The sequence below is a fragment of the Miniopterus natalensis genome, chromosome 1 (genome assembly GCF_054644295.1).
Source record: "Miniopterus natalensis isolate mMinNat1 chromosome 1, mMinNat1.hap1, whole genome shotgun sequence".
In the NCBI taxonomy this organism is placed as follows: Eukaryota; Metazoa; Chordata; class Mammalia; order Chiroptera; family Miniopteridae; genus Miniopterus; species Miniopterus natalensis.
In genome coordinates, this window is record NC_142081.1 from 117,807,883 (window position 1) to 117,827,401 (window position 19,519).

General features: G+C 39.6%; 1 protein-coding gene across 1 annotated transcript in view; it reads right to left on the reverse strand.

Moving 5' to 3' along the window:
- CUBN (cubilin) overlaps positions 1 to 19,519 on the reverse strand; it is a 256,784-nt gene that overhangs the window by 203,158 nt on the left and 34,107 nt on the right. Inside the window, exons 18-21 of the mRNA XM_016213239.2 lie at positions 12,980 to 13,124; positions 12,574 to 12,752; positions 10,046 to 10,211; positions 9,486 to 9,702 (exon numbers count right to left, since the gene is read on the reverse strand). Of these exons, the coding sequence (XP_016068725.2) occupies positions 9,486 to 9,702; positions 10,046 to 10,211; positions 12,574 to 12,752; positions 12,980 to 13,124 (707 nt within the window). The remainder of the gene's footprint in view (positions 1 to 9,485; positions 9,703 to 10,045; positions 10,212 to 12,573; positions 12,753 to 12,979; positions 13,125 to 19,519) is intronic.

The following is a 19,519-nucleotide window of genomic DNA, read 5'->3' on the forward strand; positions in this document are numbered from 1 at the left end:
CCATAAAAAAGAAAAAGAAACGGTTTTATAAATGAAAGATTAAGACAAATAAGAGCAAAAAATGAAAAGGGAAAATAAAAGCAGGAGAAAAACTGAGCTTAAGAAAATAATGGGTAATGGAAAAATGTCTGAAAACTACATGAAAACATTAAATGCAAGAAAAAGAAATTTTAAAATATCAGGAGATTTCCATTTCCAACAAAGAGGTAATAACAGGGGTTGGATGTAACCTTGCACCCAAAACGAGTAAAATATATAAAACAATGGCTTTGAAGACACTGAATATCAAGCAGTGAAGGGAAGCAAGTGAGTTTAAAAGCAAAACTGGACTGGACATGAGCAAATTGTTTCCAAGTAACTTTACTGCATCCCAAAGCAAACCTCAAGAATACTTACAGGAATACAATAATGTCCCGTGCACAAAAGCACAAAACTGAAAATGTCTAGCATCCTATCAAATATTACTAGACATGAAAGAAAGAGGAATGTATAACCCATAATGGGAAGAAAGACTGACCAACCAAAGCACAGCAAGAAATGCCACCGATGACGGAATGAATTAGCAGTCAAAGACTTTAAAATAGTTACAGCTGACTCTCACAGGTTTAGGAAGCTAGAGAAAAACATTAATGTGCAGAGTAGAAACATGGAAGATATGAAAGATGGTCCAAAGCAAAACTTCTAGAAATGAAAACTACAACGTTGGGATAATAACACACATGGTAGGGCTAACAGCAGAACGGGCATTAGGGAGGAACAGATTTGGGCACTTGGATGCACAGCAATAGAAGCTTTCCAAAATGAAACACTCGAAGAACAGGCTCGAAATCAAAATGGCCTAAGATACAAGTAATCAGAGTCCTCAAACTATTTCAAGAACTAATGGCCAAAAATCTTTCAAATTTGATAAAATTATAAGCCCTTAGATGCAAGAAGCTCAACAAAAACATGCTGACGAGGAAAAGCCAGTTTAAGAAAACAGTAGAGGAGTTGGGAAGATGGTGGCCCTGTGAGAAGCTGAGGCCCCGCTCCCAGCCACGGACTCGATTTGCTCCTAAAATCCTACGGAGCCAGCTTGGAAAAACCAGAGACACATACCTGAGTGGACGGAGCGCAAGTGGGGAGTCCGGTAAGGGGGCGCGCGTAGCCTGAAGCCTGTGCTGGGCTCTGAGCCCCGAGGCCTGGAGGCTGCAAAGCTCCCTCCCCTCAGGCGTGCGGACGGCATCCAAAAGCGGGGACCCCACACCCAGGGGGAAGGAGCACCCCGCGCACAGGGCAGAGGAGACCTGGGGAGTGGTGAGTCCGGGAGGAAACGGCGCCTTCCTGGGGAACAAAGCTTCTAGCGGTGGCTGCCACCAGCATCTAGTGCTCCGGGTGCCGACCACAGGGAAGGCTGTCCCAAGGTGTGTGGCACCCAAGTGGTGAGGGACCAGAGGACTGCGCTGAGCAGCCGCACACGGGGACCCTCTGCCTCCCTGTGGGGCATCGTGTTGAGCCCCAGAAAGCGCTGAATCTGTGGGGTGCGGGGGAGGGGAGGAGCCCTCCTGCCCTGAGCTCCTGGTGCCAGGAGGCTGGGATCTGTGACCAGCCCTGAGGGACGCTGCGGTGGCGCGTCAAGCCGCCCCAGCTTTGCTGAGACCAGTGGTGCTGGGAGCTGCGTGGAGCTGACTTTGGGTCCCATCCCGCTGGGGGCCTTGGAGCAACGGCAGTGGGGACTTGCGGGGTGGGCTCCCTGCCTGTGTGCTGCTTTGTGCCTTTGCGAGTATGATCCCAGCACTGGCTCCCACCTTCCCGGCGTGCACTGCGCAGACAGACCAGTGGAGGCTGGGATTGGGGTCTGCACAGTACACGGTCTGAGGGGCGGGCCTGGTGCAACCAGCCAACCAGAGCTGAGCAGGGAGGGGCGGAGCCCGCCGGCCTCTCCTGCAGCCGGGAGCCCCGCCCCCAACAGGAAAGGGGCGGGTCGCGCTCACTGAGGCCCCAGACACCCCCGCAGGGCACAGTCCTGAGGGGGAAGGGAGAGCAGCTCACAGGAGGACTTTATAAGAATAAGACTCTCAGGGACTGTGGTTTGGGAGCTGGAGGAAACAATGAAAACCCCTGGTGGGGGTTGGGCAGACAGAGGGCTCACTGGAATGTTTTTTAATTGAACCCATTGAGCCCAGGCTGCTGAAACGGCCCATACAGAAAAGGCAACAGGCTGAAATCAATCTGAAGCTGCAGCAGGCCAGAGCCTGGGGAACTAGAATCAGGACAGGGTAGGGACTGAGGAGCTGGTGGTAGGGCAGACACTAACTCCCGCAGAGTGAGCGCCTGACAGCGACACCTCTAAGGGGAGTGATACCCTGAGCTACACTAGCCACCCTGCACCCTAAAGACTCTACAGAAGACTCTGGAGTAAGACCAGGCAACTACAAGTTTGCAAAATAGCTGATAAGAGGAGGTGGCCCACAGAGAGCCTCAGATCAACCATCTACCTAAGGACATCAGAGCCAAACCTAGACAGCTCCTCACATTGGGTGATACACAAGCACCTCCCAGGAGAACTGAAACCAGCACACAAAACAGTGAGCCTCAGACAACATAAGCTGCCCAGAAGAAACTCACCTGATTGACTGTCTTTTTTTCATCTGGTTTTTTTTTGTTTGGTTTGGTTTTTTTTTTTTTGTGTGTGTGTGTGTGTGTGTGTGTGTGTGTGTGTGTGTGTGTGTGTTTTTAATTTTTTTGTTTGTTTTTTGTGTGTTTGTTTGTTTTTTCTCTGTTTTCTTTAGGAAAAAGAGAAAGGGGAGAAAATTTGTTTTCTTTTTAAATTTTATAATTAAAAAAAATTTTTTTTAAACATTTTTTTAACTAAATTTTTTTCCCTTTTTTATAAAAAATTTTGTCTTGCTTAGCTTGATTTTAGTTTTGTTTAGTTTGTTTGCTTTGTTTTATCTTATCCTTGCTTCTACTATCAAGATTTTCTTGATATCCCTGCTTAAAGACTGGGATTTTATCCTTATAACCATGTTTACTGCTTTCCTCTATAGTTTTCACCAAATCTCTTACCAGACTCCCTCCCTGCCTGGGCTTTCTCTCTTTCTCTCCTCTTGATCCATTGGCATAACTTTTTTTTCTTTTTCTTTTTTCTTTTCCTACTTTTCTTTCGTTCTTTTGTTATCCTCCCTTCTGTCTTCCTGTCTTTTTGTTCGATTGTTAGTTTCTCTTATTCTCTTTATTGTATTTTTGTTTTCTCATTTTCAATTAGTATTCTATTTCTATTGTCTCCCTTAATGTTTTGCTGACCCTTCTTTCAGAATCTTTTCTCTACTTCTGTTATCTTCCAGTAGCTTCCCTATTTCTTACATTTTAGCTTATTATTATTTTCTAAATTTTCACCACTATTAACAACAATATACATCTCTCTCTCTAAGCGTTACTTTTCTTTCTCTTTCTTTTTTGAAGCGTTTGTTTGTGTATGTGTGTTCTCCCTTCACTCTCCTAGTTCTATTTTCATGTGGGTTGTTTTCATTGTGACTGTTAAGATATTTTGTAATATAACTCTTTTTTCCTGGAAGTTGTGTATTGTCCTGCCTTGCCAGCACCTGTACAAAGCTGACACGACAAGGTTGGGGCTGAGACACAGCCAACCTGAGAGAAGGGTCCTCCCAAGGACTGATCAACGACAACCTAGACCCAACCACAACAGGAGAACATAAAGAAACAACAAAAGGGACACCCACAAGAGGGACACGCCTAGAGCAAAGAGCTCAGAAGTATAAGGAAAACACACCTCTGGGTTCCATTAGACCCACAAGACAAAATCCCATCCCACAAGACTGGGAGACAGCAAATCTATCAAATATATAGATACAAACAGTAAGACCTACCAAAATGGGGAGACAAAGAAACAACCCCCAAATTAAAGAAAAGGAATAATTGCCAGAAAAAGACTTTGATGAGATGGAGTTAAGCAAGTTATCACAAATGGAGTTCAGAGTATGGATGATGAAGATGTTCAAGGAACTTAAGAAGACACTAGATGATAAGATCGAGGACTTTAGTGAAGACATGAAAAAAGAGATACGTACCATAAACAAAAATCAAACAGAGATAAAGAATGCTGTATCTGATATCAAGAATGCACTGGAAGGAATTAAAAGCAGGCTCAATGAAGCAGAGGATAGAATAAGTGACTTAGAAGACAAGGTAGAAAAAATCACTCAATCAGGGCGGTAAAAAGAAAAAACACTTAAAAAGCATGAGGTCATTCTAAGGGAGCTTTGGGACAATATGAAGCAAAACAACATTCACATTATAGGAGTGCCAGAGGGGGGGGGAAAGAGAGCAAGCGATAGGAAACTTGGTGGAGGAAATAATTATAGAAAACTTCCCTATGCTGGTGAAAGAGAAAGCCACACAAGTTCAGGAAGCACAGAGGGTTCCAAAGAAGAGGGACCCAAAGAGACCCACTCCAAGACACATCATAATTAAAATGGCAAATGTCAAGGACAAAGAGAAAATGTTAAGGGCTGCAAGAGAGAGACAAGCAGTGACCTACAAGGGAACCCCCATAAGGCTGACGGCTGATTTCTCAACAGAAACTCTTCAGGCCAGAAGGGAGTGGCATGAAATTCTCCAAGTAATGAAAAACAAGAACATGCAACCAAGATTGCTTTATCCAGCAAGGCTATCATTTAAAATTGAAGGTGAAATAAAGAGCTTCCCAGACCAAAAAAGACTAAAGGAGTTCAGTACCACCAAACCAGCATTGCAAGAAATGCTAAAAGGACAGCTTTAAGAAAAAGAAGGAATAGTGAGAGAAAGGTACATCAGCATACAGGGGAAAAATGGCATTAAATAAGTTTCTATCAATAGTAACCTTAAATGTAAATGGAATAAATGGTCCAATCAAAAGACATAGGGTAGCTGAATGGATAAGAAAACAGGACCCAAATATATGCTGTCTACAAGAGACCCACCTGAGAGCAAAAGACTCACACAGGCTAAAAGTGAAGGGATGGAGTAAAATATTCCATGCAAATGGAAAGAACAAGAAAGCTGGAGTAGCAATTCTTATTTCTGACAAAACAGACTTCAAAATAAAGACCATAACAAGAAACAAAGTTGGTCACTACTTAATACTAAAGGGATCAATCCAACGGGTGGAAATAACCCTTATAAACATTTATGCACCCAATATAGGAGCACCTAAATATATAAAAAATTTCTTGGGGCCCGGCCGGGTGTGGCTCAGCAGTCGAGTGTCCCCCTAGGATCCAGGAGATTGGGGTTCGATTCCCGGTCAGGGCACATGCCCGGGTTGCGGGCTGCAGCTGATCAATGACTTTCTCATCATTGATGTTTCTGTCTCTCTCTCCCTCCCCTTTCCTCTCTCTGAAATCAATAAAGATATATTAAAAATATATATATATCTTGGGGGACTTTAAGGGGGAGATTGACAGCAACACAATCATAGTGAGGGACTTTAACACCCCACTGTCACCACTGAACAGATCATCAAGACAAAAAATCAACAGGGAAACAGAACTTAAATGAATCACTAGAACTAATGGATTTAATTGACATTTACAGAACATTTCATCCCAAAGCAGCAGAATACACATTCTTCTCAAGTGCACATGGAACATTCACAAAAATAGACCACATGTTAGGGCACAAGGCAAGTCTCTACAAATATAAGAAGATTGAAATCATATCAAGCATCTTCTCAGATCACAATGCCATGAAACTAGAAATCATCCACTATTAAAAAACTCAAAAATATTCAAACACATGGAGGCTAGATATCATGTTATTAAACAATGAATGGGTTACCAAGGAGATCAAGGAAGAAATCAAGCACTTCATGGAAAGTAACGAAAATGAACAGACAACAGCCCAAAATCTATGGGACATGGTGAAAGCAGTCCTGAGAGGAAAATTCATAGCATTACAAGCCTATCTCAAGAAACAAGAAAAAGATCTAATGAACCACCTAACACAACAACTAAAAGAACTAGAACGAGAACAGCAAGAAAAGCCCCAAGGAACTAGAAGGAAGGAAATAATGAAAATCAGAGCAGAAATTAGTGACATAGAGACTAAAAAAACAATACAAAAAAATCAATGAAACCAAGAGCTGGTTCTTTGAAAAAGTAAATAAGATTGATACACCTTTAGCCAGACTCACCAAGAAACAAAGAGAGAGGACTCAAATAAATAAAATCAGAAATGAAAAAGGCGATATAACAGCTGACCCAAAAGAAATACAAAGGATTGTAAGAAAATATTATGAGCAACTATATGCCAACAAACTGGACAACCTGGATGAAATGAACAAATTCTTAGAAGCGTACAACCTTCCAAAGTTGAATCAAGAAGAGGCAGAAAACCTGTATAGGCTGATAAAAACTAATGAAATTGAAGCAGTAATCAAAAAACTCCCAGCAAACAAAAGTCCTGGATCAGATGGATTTACAGGTGGGTTTTACCAAATATTCAAAGAAGAATTAACACCTATTCTATTCAAACTATTCCAGAAAATTCAAGAGGAGGGAAAACTCCCAAATTCTTTCTATGAGGCCAGTATCACCCTAATCCCTAAACCAGATAAAGATACTACAAAGAAAGAAAATTACAGGCCAATATCCCTGATGAACATAGATGCTAAAATCCTCACTAAAATACTAGCAAACCGGATCCAGCAATACATTAAAAAGATCATACATCATGACCAGGTGGGATTTATTCTGGGGATGCAAAGCTGGTACAACGTCCGCAAATCAATAAATGTGATACATCACATAAACAAAATGAAGGACAAAAATCATATGATCCTTTCAATAGATGCAGAAAAAGCATTTGACAAAATCCAGCACCCATTTCAGATAAAAACTCTCAGCAAAGTGGGAATAGAGGGATCATACCTCAACATAATAAAGGCCATATATGACAGACCTACAACCAACATCATACTCAATAGGCAAAAACTAAAACAATTTCCATTAAACACAGGAACAAGACAGGGATGTCCACTTTCACCACTCTTATTCAACATAGTGCTGGAAGTCCTCGCCATAGCCATCAAACAGGAAGAAAACATAAAAGGTATCCAAATTGGAAAGGAGGAAGTAAAACTGTCATTATCTGCAGATGCCATGATATTGTACATAGAAAACCCTAAAGACTCCATCAAAGTACTACTAGAATTGATAAATGAATTTGGCAAGGTAGCTGGATACAAAATCAACATCCGGAAACTAGTGGCATTCTTATACAGCAACAATGAACCTTCAGAGAGAGAAACTAAAAAAGCAGTACCATTTACCATTGCAACTAAAAAAATAAGATACCTAGGAATAAATTTAACCAAGGATATAAAAGGCCCATACTCAGAAAACTATGTGACACTGAAAAAAGAAATAGAGGAAGATTTAAACAAGTGGAAGAATATACCATGCTCATGGATTGGAAGAATTAATATCATTAAAATGTCCATACTACCCAAAGCAATTTATAAATTTAATGCAATTCCTATGAAAATACCAACAGCATATTTCACAGACCTAGAACAAACATTTCGAAAATTTATATGGAACCAAAAAAGACCCCGAATAGCTGCAGCCATCTTGAGAAAAAAAGAACAGAGTGGGAGGGATAACATTACCAGACTTGAAACTGTATTACAAAGCCACTGTAATCAAAACAGCCTTGTATTGGTACAACAACAGGCATATAGATCAATGGAACAGAACAGAGACCCCAGAAATAGACCCACGCCATTATGGTCAGTTAATATTTGACAAAGGAGGCAAGAGTGTCCAATGGAGTAAAGACAGTCTCTTCAATAAGTGGTGCTGGGAAATTGGACAGATACATGCAAAAGAATGAAACTAGACCACCAACTTTCACGATACACAAAAATAAACTCAAAATGGATAAAAGACTTAAATGTAAGTCACGAAACCATAAAAATCCTGGAAAAAAACATAGGCTGTAAAGTCACAGACATCCCACATAGTGCATTTTTCACTCAAACATCTCCTAGGGCAAGAGAAACAAAGGAAAAAATAAACATATGGGACTACATCAAACTAAAAAGCTTCTGCACAGCAAAAGAAAACAGCCTCAAAATACAAAGGAACCCCACAGTCTGGGAAAACATATTTGCCAAGCATGTATCTGATAAGGGGCTAATTTCCAAAGTGTACAAAGAACTCATAGCATTCAGCAAGAGGAAGACAAACAACCCAACTAAGAAATGGGCAAAGGACCTGAATAGACACTTCTCCAAAGAGGACATACAGAGGGCCAAGAGAAAAGTGAGAAAATGCTCAAGGTCGCTAATCATCAGAGAAATGCAAATTAAAACCACAATGAAGTATCACCTCGCACCTGTCAGAATGGCTCCATCAACAAATCAACAAATGACGTGCTGGCGAGGGTGTGGAGAAAGGGGACCCTAGTCCACTGCTGGTGGGAATGCAGACTGGGGCAGCCACTATGGAAAACAGTATGGAGGTTCCTCAAAAAATTAAAAATGGAGCTGCCTTTTGACTCAGTGATTCCACTCCTAGTAATGTATCCTAAGAATCCTGAAACATTCATCAGAATATATGTATCCTGATGTTCATAGCAGCACAGTTTACAATAGCCAAGATCTGGAAACAGCCCAAGTGCCCATCAGGAGATGAATGGATAAAAAAGCTGTGGGACATTTACACCATGGAATACTACGCAGCTCTAAAGAAGAAGGATCTCGTACCCTTTGGGACAGTATGGATGGACCTGGAGAATATTATGCTAAGTGAAATAAGCCAGGCAGAGAAAGACAAACATCACATGATCTCGCTTATGCGTGGAATCTAAAGAACTTAATAAACTGATGAACAGAACAGATTCAGTGACATGGAAGCATAGATGAGACTGACGAATGTCAGAGGAATGGAGGAGGTCAGGTGGGTGGAGGGGTAGAGAGTAACTAAAGAATTTATCTGCATATATGCACAACCCAAGGACACAGACAATGGTGCGGAAAGGGATTGGGGAGGGGGTGGGAAGGGGTGGAATGGGTCATTGGGGAGAAAAAGTGACATCTGTAATATTTTAAACAAAAATAAAAATTAAAAAAGAAAACAGTGTATACAGTATAATTCCAATTCCAGAATATGCAAACTGATTTGCAGTGAGAGAAAGCAGGCTAGTAGTTTCCTGGGCATGGGGCTGAGGGGCAGAAGTAAGAAATTATTATGGGCAGAAGGAAGAGTTTGAGGATAATTGGTGTCTGCATTATCTTGATTTTAGTTATGCCTTCATAGGTATACACATCTGTCAAAACTTAATTGTGAAAGGTCAAGACTACAGAGCAGTAATATAGAAATGGTTATAGAGAAGCTTGTTAATCTCACCTGTTTTTTTTATAACACATGATAGATTTTAACATCCTTCACTGAAGCAAGAAAATTTTAGTGTGAAAAAAATAAACAAAACCAAAATAATCTCACCTCCCAAGAGATGTCTCAGAACCAGTGTCATAAACTTCCAGATAGTCACTTGTGCAATTATAGTGAAACTGCAGGTGAAATCTTCTGAATACCAAATTTATCAGGTAGCCAGATTCGATTACTATGTGCCAGGTACAGTTGATCCCATGGGGGTAGATATTTGGATGACCAGGACTTTGAATAACTCCTGTTGGCTCTGTAAGAATTTTTCCACATGCTGTTGAAATAAAAATAATAATTGTTAGAACAAGCAACCAACAAGTTACCTGAAATTCAAGATAAAATAATCTGATCATAAGCTCTTAAAAGCTCAAAAAGAAAAATTTTCCTTATATGTCACTTCAGATAACTTGGTTTTTCTCTTATTAATAGACATCAATTAACTATCGATATGTGCTGCTTAAGAAATATATATTTTTCTTTAGAGTATACCTTAAAATTTTATAGTGTAGGTAAGTACACATCTACAGCATAGATAAATTTTCTATAATAATTTATTTCCATTGTTTACTTATTCTGATATAAGCCTGAGAAACAAAGCAGAAGAGTCAGTCACTTACCCAAATCTTCACTACTGAACTTAGCCATGAAACCATGATTTTCAGTAGAAGAACTTTTCACAAATATGACATAAAGAAAATTGTATACGGATGTGATAAGCGAAGGTATGTCTGTGCCACAATATTTTTTATTTTCAGTAGAACCCAAAATGGAACTGCTACCAATCTAAGGTTAAAAAGATATATTCAAATTTATTATTAGATACTTATTTTGAAAAACTGCTTTAAGAATAATTATTTCTGAAATGTTTTTATTAATATAATAGAAGTCAATTTCAGAATATTTTTGTCATCCCAAAAGAAACTCCATGCCCATTAGCTGTCATTCCCTATTCCCCTCAAACCCTAGCTCCAGGCAGCCACTAATTTACTATCTCCATAAATTGTCTATTCTGCATTTCAAAGAAATGGAATCATACAATATGTGGCCTTTTGTGACTAGCTTCTTGTACTTAGCACAACGTTTTCAAAGTTGTGTGTAATTACTTCATTCCTTTTTAATGCCATATAACATTCCATTGTGTGGATAAAGCACATTTCGTTAATTCATTCATTAGCTGATGAACACTTAGATTGTTATATTGTTTTGCTATTATGAATAATGATTGTAGTCACTCATGTACAAATTTTTGTGTAGACACATATATTATTTTCCTTAGGTGTATATCTAGGAGTGGAATTGCTGGATCAAATGATAACTCTATGTTTAACTTTTTGAAGAACTGCCAACTCTTTTCCAAAGCAGCTGTACTATTTTAAACGCTCACCAGCAGTGTACAAGTGTAAAAGGGTTCCGATTTCTCCAAATCTTTGCCAACACTTGTTATTATCTAACCTCTTCTTTACAGCCATCCTAGTGGGTATTCTGCAACTTACCTCATTGTACTTTGACTTGTATTTCCCTGATGATTAGTGATGTTGAACATCTTTTCATGTACTTATTGGCCATTTGTATATCTTCCTTGAAGAAATATATATTCATATTCTTTGCACATTTTTAAAATTAGGTTATTTTTAATTTTGATGAAGTCTGATTTTTCCTTTTTTTGTTTGTATTTTTTTGTCATATCTAAGAAGGCTTTGCCTAACCTAAGATCACAAATACTTACCCTTATGTTTTCTTCTAAGAGTACAGGGTTTTAGCTCCCACATTTAATTCTGATTCATTTTGACTTAATTTTTGTAAATGGTGTAGGAAGGGGTCTGGTTTCATAATTTTGTGTGTAGATATTCCACATCATTTGTTGAAAAATTTATTTTTTTCTCTTTGAAATGTCTTGGCACTCTTTTCAAAAATCAATTGGCCACAAAGTTATGACTTATTTCTGGATATTAAATTTTGTTCCATATTTTGTTTTATATTTTTATCCTTACTCAAATAATACACTTCTTGATTACCACAGTCTTGTTCTGAGTTTTACAATCAACAAGTGTGAGTCCTCCAACTTCATTCTATTTTCAAGAATGCTTTGGTTATTCTGGTTCCCTTGCATTTACATGTGAATCTTACAATCAGCTTGTGAATTTGTGCAAAAGTGTCAGCTGGGATTTTGATAGGGATTGAATTGAATCTTCAAATAAATTTGGAAGGTATTACCATCTTAACAACATCAAGTCTTCTAATCCACGAACACGAGACATCTTTCCATTTACTTAGGTCTTTAAGATCTTTCAATGATGGTTTGTGGTTTTTAGAGTCCGAGCATTACACATCTTTTTCAAGATGTATTATTTAGTATTCATTCTTTTTAATGCTATTATAAATAGAATTGTTTCCTTGATTTTATTTTCTAATCATTCATTGCTAATGTATAGAAAAAGAAATGACTTTCACGTTTTAATACTGTATCCTGTAAGTTGAATTTATTAGTTCTAATAGTTTGTGTGTGCATATGCTCCTTATGATTTCTCTATATACAAGATCATGTCATCTGTGAATATAGTTTAAATCCTTTCTTTTCATTCTGGGTGCATTTTATTTTCTTTCCTTGCCTTAGCTAGACTGTCCAGTGTAATGATGAATAGAGTTGTGAGAATAGAGAGCTTTGTTCTTTTACTGACCACAGGGGCAAAGCATTTAGTGTTTCGTCATTAAATATGATGTTAGCTGTGGGTGTGTTCTTTTACAGATGCCCTTTATCAGATTAAGGAAATATGCTTCTATTCTTAATCTGCTGAGTGTTTTTATCATGAAAAAGTACTGGACTTTGTTAAGTGCCTTTTCAGCATCTATTGAGGCAATCTTATGGCTTTTTCCTTTATTTCATTTTACATTAAATTATTTTCAGATGTATACAAATCTGGCATTCCTGAGATAAATCCCACTTGGCCATGATATGTAATCCTTTTTATATCCTGCTGGATTCAGTTAGCTAGTATTTTGTTGAGGATTTTTACATCTATATTCATAAGAATAGTGGTCTGTACAAACTAGTTTTGTTTTATGTAACTGATTTGAAGATAACATGACATAATATTTTTATTAACGTCCAATCAAATGTAAATATTCAAAGGAGTTTTACTCTTACCTCAATATAATCTGTATTACAGTGGGCAGAGCTGCCGATTTCAAAGCCAGTGAAGTTGAGAAGAACTACTTGGCTTTGCGGTTGGTGGATGGTCCACCTGCAGATCCTTTCTCCTGGATACACGTTAGGATAAAAGGGTGAGCGAATGACCCCTTCTCCACTTAAATCACCTCCACAGGCTGTAAAGATGAAACTGAGATTAGTGTTTGTGCAGAGAGAAATGATCCTTGCCCTCAATTTTATTGCAAATTCCAATTATGTGCAAGGATATAATGGAATGTGACATTACTATTAGAATTTTTTCCTTGCCACTTGAGGACATAAAATGGCAAAATTATTTCTAGAAATTAAAAGGTTAAAATCATGGAAATTGCACATTTGAAAATTAAGGCTCAGGCTTTCTTACCCACTTGATAAACAGCTCTGAAGCCAACTCTTACAACAGAAGCATCAATTATGAACCTGATCCAGATGCTATTAGTAATGGATTTAATGTGAGAGAGGGTCTCATTGCCACAGACTTTTCCAAGTAAGTCATCATCATCTCGAACCTAAACAGAAAAATAAAATAGATCTGTAATTCTCATCAACAAAATTACCTTGGCTGGGTCATATTCTTTGGAGATAATAAAATGGCAGATTCAAAATGAGTTATAATCTAATTTGGGTTACACATTTATATTATATTTGACAGTAGTCAGTGGGTGATTCTTTAGCACATACAATAACACTAAATATTGATAAAATCTTAAGCCAAAAGAATCAAAAAGCATAGATCCAAAACCAAAAACATTTTTTTAATCAATTAAAAATGTTTTAATTGATTTCACCTATTAACATGGATAATATTTTTGAAAAAATTCTAAACCCAGTCCTAGAAAAATGAATTCACTCCATTGCTAGGCTTAAATACCAAATCGAATACGAGAAAAAATGTAATGCAGAAATCGTCTGAAATGAGCAATTATAAATTAAGCTCGTTAGTAGGTTCAAAACGAAAAATCATACATCTCCATAGATGTCACAAAGTTTATAAGCATTCCTATTTATTAAAAACAAAACTCTTAGAAAGTTAGGAGCAAAAGAAGAATTTTTTTCATATAATAAAGACCAATTGTTTCAGTCAATAGTCAATATCTTATAGTGTAGTGGCCCTGAGCACCACCTATGGAGTCACATAGCCCTGGGTTCCATTCCCATGTCCGTCACAAACCTCCTCACTTAATAACTGAATAACTTACTAAGTCTAAGCCTGGCTCAAGGAGTTGTTGAAGCAAATAGATAAAACAGTGTGAATTCCATAAGAAAATACCTACACATAGAAAATGTGGACTATTGTTATACCTGACACTAGAGCTTCCTCACTAAAATCAGAAATTGTTCCATTGATATACATGCTGTTCCTTGCATAGAATTATTTTGGGTGATCTAGCCATCTAAATATTAACTCAATCCCTCAATGAGTGTTATCAAAGCATCAATAAATGCCAGCACCTGTTGCTGGGGATAGCACTGTGAAAGAGACACTTCACGAGGAACTTAAACAAGCAAGCCCAGTTTTTAAAAAAACGTGAACGTCGCATTTGAAAAGTACAGGGTACAATATTATTACTCCACATTGTTTCTCGGTAGGTACCACCGTTAGGCATCTTGGAAATGTATGAAGGCATTTTTTTGCTTTTGTTTTAATTAGTAACACAATGGTGGCGGGGCGTTTAGTGGCTGGGGACCAAAGATACTAAATACCCTGAAATGTGAGAGACAGTCACACACAACAGGAATTATCCTATGTCCTGTGCGACATTCATATAAGTGACAGTTTATTACTAAGTATAAAATCTAGTTTCCATCTGACATATTAAACACAAAATATTTTTGCCCAGTTATAATGCACACTGAATTTTCCAGGATGACAAGTAGAGTGTAAATTTAAAGAAGTTCTTTTTTTCTCTCTCCTGGAAATCTGCCAAGAGTTAGTCACCATTTCAGAAAATTTGTCACCGACCTACCCAGCCATGTCAGCTGTGTTTCTGCCTCAGCCTTCATAGTGACTCAGGGAGGAAGCAGCTTAATACTTTCACTCTGCCTTCAAGTGCATCTTGCCAGGCTTTTAACTTACTGAAGTAAATATATATATATTAAGTTTATTTCTCCTAAATTGCATACCATGAACCAAAATGTTTTATGTAAATGTGGATGTTGAGGTCATATCACCCATGGGCCTCTTTTCAGAACAGTGAAAGGGTAATACGAAAAGGTCTTAAAGTGGAGAGAACCCTTGGCTTAACCAAACACTGAACTCATACTGGGGATTCTGTAATACTTCTCAGCAGAAAGAACCTTTAGGCTGAGATTTAAAGGCTTATCCAGGCCAAGAGGAACAAGCAGTAGAAGGGAGATTTTAAAAGTATGATACTCAAAGCTGGCGGGGATATGGTAACACAGTCACTCTTATCTGAAATATAAATTTCTGGAAAATACTTTGGCAGTATGTATCAGGAGTCTTCAAAATGTTCCTAGTTTTGGACCCTGTAACTCCCCTCTAACACACTACCGTAAGGAAATCATTCGAGATACAGGCAAAGACACACAAGGATCCACATCAAAGTATGTTCTATAACAAGAATTGAAAATATCCCAAATGTCTCATAATAGGAGGGTGATTAAGTAAATATGGTACAGACATATGACAGTCTTACAGAGACATTAAAACATCACACGCCTTTCCACTGACTCACACCAAACCAGCTCCTTTCTATGAGCTGTCACACACATTTTTTTTGGCATGCTGTCATAAAGTTATGCTAAATATCTCTCTAGCCAAACAGCCATTCTCTGAAAGAAGAGAAATTCATGTATCCCCTTCGGCACCTAAACAGAACTTTGTAAACAGTTACTTAACAAATGCTTGTTGATTCACTGATTTTAAGGCAGGGTAAAATGGTTCCATTTTTGTTAGCGATGCAGACATACGACAGTTCTTAGAAACCAGAAAGCATGAACACACAGTAAGATATCCTCCTGCTTTCTAATTCTCCAGGGTTCCATTTGCTTCTGCTAAGATTGGAGCCTCTCTTTTCTATCGTGCCCATTAGAAGATGACAAGAAGGAAGAAAAACAGCCAACTAGCATCAGAGTCAGCTAAAGTGGGCCATTCCCCTGGGCCTCACTAATGAAATTCAAGGGCGTCAGCAAGGAGAAAGGCAGCTGCAGTCCAAATGTTTGCGGAGGAACGTACAGTGCTCGGGGGCCCTAAACCTAGAAGCACAATTGATTTTGTCTGTGTTTCTCTCTCGGTGTGAAAATGAAACCTCGTTAATTCTGAAAGCTTGTATTCTCCCTGGATCCCAGGCACAGCAAAACCTTAACCACAACCTCTTTGAAAAAGACTTTCAAATAAAATTCATTAAAGGTTCTAAAATGACCCCAAGTACTTTTGTAGCACATCTTGCATTCAATATTCTAGGACTTAGAATTTGCAACCCCCCTCCCCTCCCCAAACCCCCCCTCCTTTGTGCTTGCGCACTGGAATAGACTATTATTTCCCTGTGCTCTTTTCCTTCCCACTGACTGTGGGCTTGCTTTGCCCAGCAGAATATGAGCAGAGTGATGTACAATTTCCGAGCAGACGCTTTGGAGGTCATTGCATTATTCAATGATCTCTTACTTACCCCGCTCACAAGGCCAAGAGCCTGGGTCCCAGGGACTGATGGGACAGGGGACAGATCAAAAGAGCTGCCACTGACCCCAAACCAACATGTTAACACGAGCAAAGAATGAATAAATGTACATTGTTGTAAGCCACAAGAATGTTTTGTTTGTTACTGTTTTTGATTTGTTTAATTGCTATTGACTGTTTGTTTCTACAGCATCATCTGGAGAAAGGTGACTCATACTTGAACGTGGATGACATGAACAGTTCTTCTTAAGAAGTTGGGCGGAGCCGTGCCATAGTCGCTTGCAGTGTCACACCAAACTCGCTCTTTAGGGTGGATCACACAGGCAAAGAAACGACAGAGACTAACTCAATATTCTATTGTTCTTCGGACCAGACCCAGGCTTCTCACTGAGTGCCGAATTCACCCCCCGAACGCTGACTGTTTCAGGCCCAGAGGCCCAATATACAACCTGTGACCCACGATCTTTAGCCTGGAGTGAGAGCTAAAATTAACTGGGCCAAAAAACACAGTTTATCTGAAATGTTAAAAGTGAAATCTAGAGCCCAGCCAGCAGTCAGCTTTACCATCTGTCGTGGCTCAGGTTCCAAAGCTGCATCTTCATGCATCTGCTCGTTTGTTTTTATCTGCTCTGTATCCAGATTTGTTTTTATATGACAATTTCAAAATATCTATTTTATCATTAAATTTTAATTCAAAGCAAGCCAAATATGCTGGTACTTGGGCTTGCTTGATCCAACCAAGAGCTGAAAACGGAGCTCTGCCATACAGTGGTGTTTAGCATGTGGCTTCTTGTGGAGGGAGCTGCAGGTTGAAATGCCCCTTGTATCAAATACAGAAGATCCTGGAGGCCAGCGGTGGGTTAGTCTGGGCGCTCAGGAAAGGGGAGCGGCCTCACTCGAAATGAAGGGATAAAGGGTGAGGGATAAGAGATAAGAGAAGCTACACAGGGGCTAAAACTTATTTTCCTAGGCTGTTAGCCTTTGTTATTCATGATTGTTTCATGATTTCGTAGTTCACATTTTAAGGTTTTTTCTGCCTCATGAAACAGTGCCCCTTCTAATAACTCTGTCAATAACCATATCTTTTATCTGCTGTTTTAAAAACCTGCTTTTCTATAGTCAGGAATACTTGTCTAGTTTTATACAGAAGTGTGTTCCTACATGATTGCAAACTCCAGCATGTCACTTTCTCCTCCCTGGTGTCTTCGTCATTGTCATCATCAGCGTCATGTTAACTTTTAGTAGCCAGTCACTGGTGTGCGAGGCATTGCACTAAGAACCTTCTCATTGTTTCCCTTTTGATTTAGCAAAGCCAAGTTCTTTATCCCCAGCTACAAAGCCATACACGGCCTAGCTCCCGCCTGCTCTGGCTGGCCTTTTCCTCTCCTTTGTGGTTCCAGCCACACTGATCTATTTTCAGTTCTTGGCGTTTACAAGCTTTTTCTCAATGCCGTCCCTAAGGCTATGTTGGCACCTCTAACCCGGGGTCCTCCTTCTCCTGACTCTGCATTGCTGCCTACTTTGCACTTTCAGGCCCCAAATGTGACATCCTTAGGGAAGCTACCTCTGACCATTCAACTAAAGTCAGTAGCCTGGTTATTTTCTCAGGGTACTGTTTCCTTCCTTTAAGATACGTTTCCTGCCCGGCCGGGCGTGGCTCAGCCGTTGAGCGTCGACCTAGGATCCAGGCGATCGGGGTTCGATTCCCAGTCAGGGCACATGCCCGGGTTGCGGGCTACAGCGGATCAATGACTCTCTCATCATTGATGTTTCTATCTCTCTCTCTCCCTCTCCTTTCCTCTCTCTGAAATCAATAAAGATATATTTAAAAAAAAAAAAAAAGATACGTTTCCCAACTTGAAATTATGTATCTGTGTGCTTGCTTACATGTTTAATACATCTATTTATACACCCACCCCCTAGCACAGTGCTTGGTATCTAAGTTGTTTGGTAAATATTTAGAGAATGAACAGATAAAAGAACGAATGACCCCTTCCAACCCTTCTAGGAAGAGTAATAGTACTGTTCCTATTACAGATGAGGAAACTAAGGCTTACTGATGTTGAATACTTGGCCTTTAGTAAAACAGAGCTGAAGTTCTTTATCTTGTTTCCATGCAATATTGTTTTCACTTATATCAGAGAGGACTCGTCATCCTCGAGATTTGCCCTAATAGTGTGCAGTGTCCTGGCTGATGCCTTTCCAGTCTCCTCTTCTCACTCACCGCTCTCCGTCTCACTTGTTCCACTGACTTGTGGGCTCCACATGAGCTGCACGTCCTGTACGTGTAGGAAAGATCTATTCTACATGATACCACTATAATTCACCCAGTTATTAATAACAGGAAGGGAGCAAGGGAAAGGCCAGATATGATAAACACACCATTTGGGCAGCTTTGCCAGAAAGCAAAAACTTTACACTCCCCAGGAGACTGGTCAGAGGGAGATAGATGCATGTTCAGTAAAGTCGGGGGGATTAGCAAAGATGAGGTGTTTGCTGTCAGTCACACCTGGGGACAGGTCATTGGCCAGAATAGGCATGATCGCTGCAAGGGCACAAAATTTGGGATATTTAATCCTCTAAACAAGGCAATTCTCTCTCTTGGTTTCCTCTTATGCTCTTGGGCCTTTGATCGCAGGAGGCACACTCTTGGGCTCCGCTGCGTTCGCCCACGTGGCCCACGGCCGAGTGGACCCCCACACACCATGGACTAATGAACTATAACTAGCCTGATGCTGAACTGGCCCCGGCTGCGACATGGAACAGAAACTCTGGACACTGGCTTTGCTTTTAGCTCCACTGAGTCCCCCGCTACACTTCTGTAACTGGACTAAGGGAAATGGGACTTTGGGAACTCAGGGATGTAATTCCAAGCAAATAAAAATCACTTGTTCTCCTATGCGAGTCTCAGAAAATTCTTTTTCTTGGGATAGCGTAAGGACTCCACCCCCAGCAACCGGTGGGGAAAGGGATACCTCAACTTCCCTGATAACATATACAACTTTTCGTAACTGCAAAACTACGTGGTTCTACCATTTCAATCTTTTTCCTGGCTCCCACTACAACAACCTATAGCATTATTTCACATGAGCAATGGCATACTTTATCATTTCATTAAAAAGCACCAGGATGCAGGAGCAATTGTGAAAAAAAACCCGTGTTGACAACCACAGAGCCAAGAAACTAACCAAATGTTTCCAGTCTCTGCCAAAACCCCAAATCCAATATGCAAAACAACACAAACTATTGAATATCTCCCCATTTCTT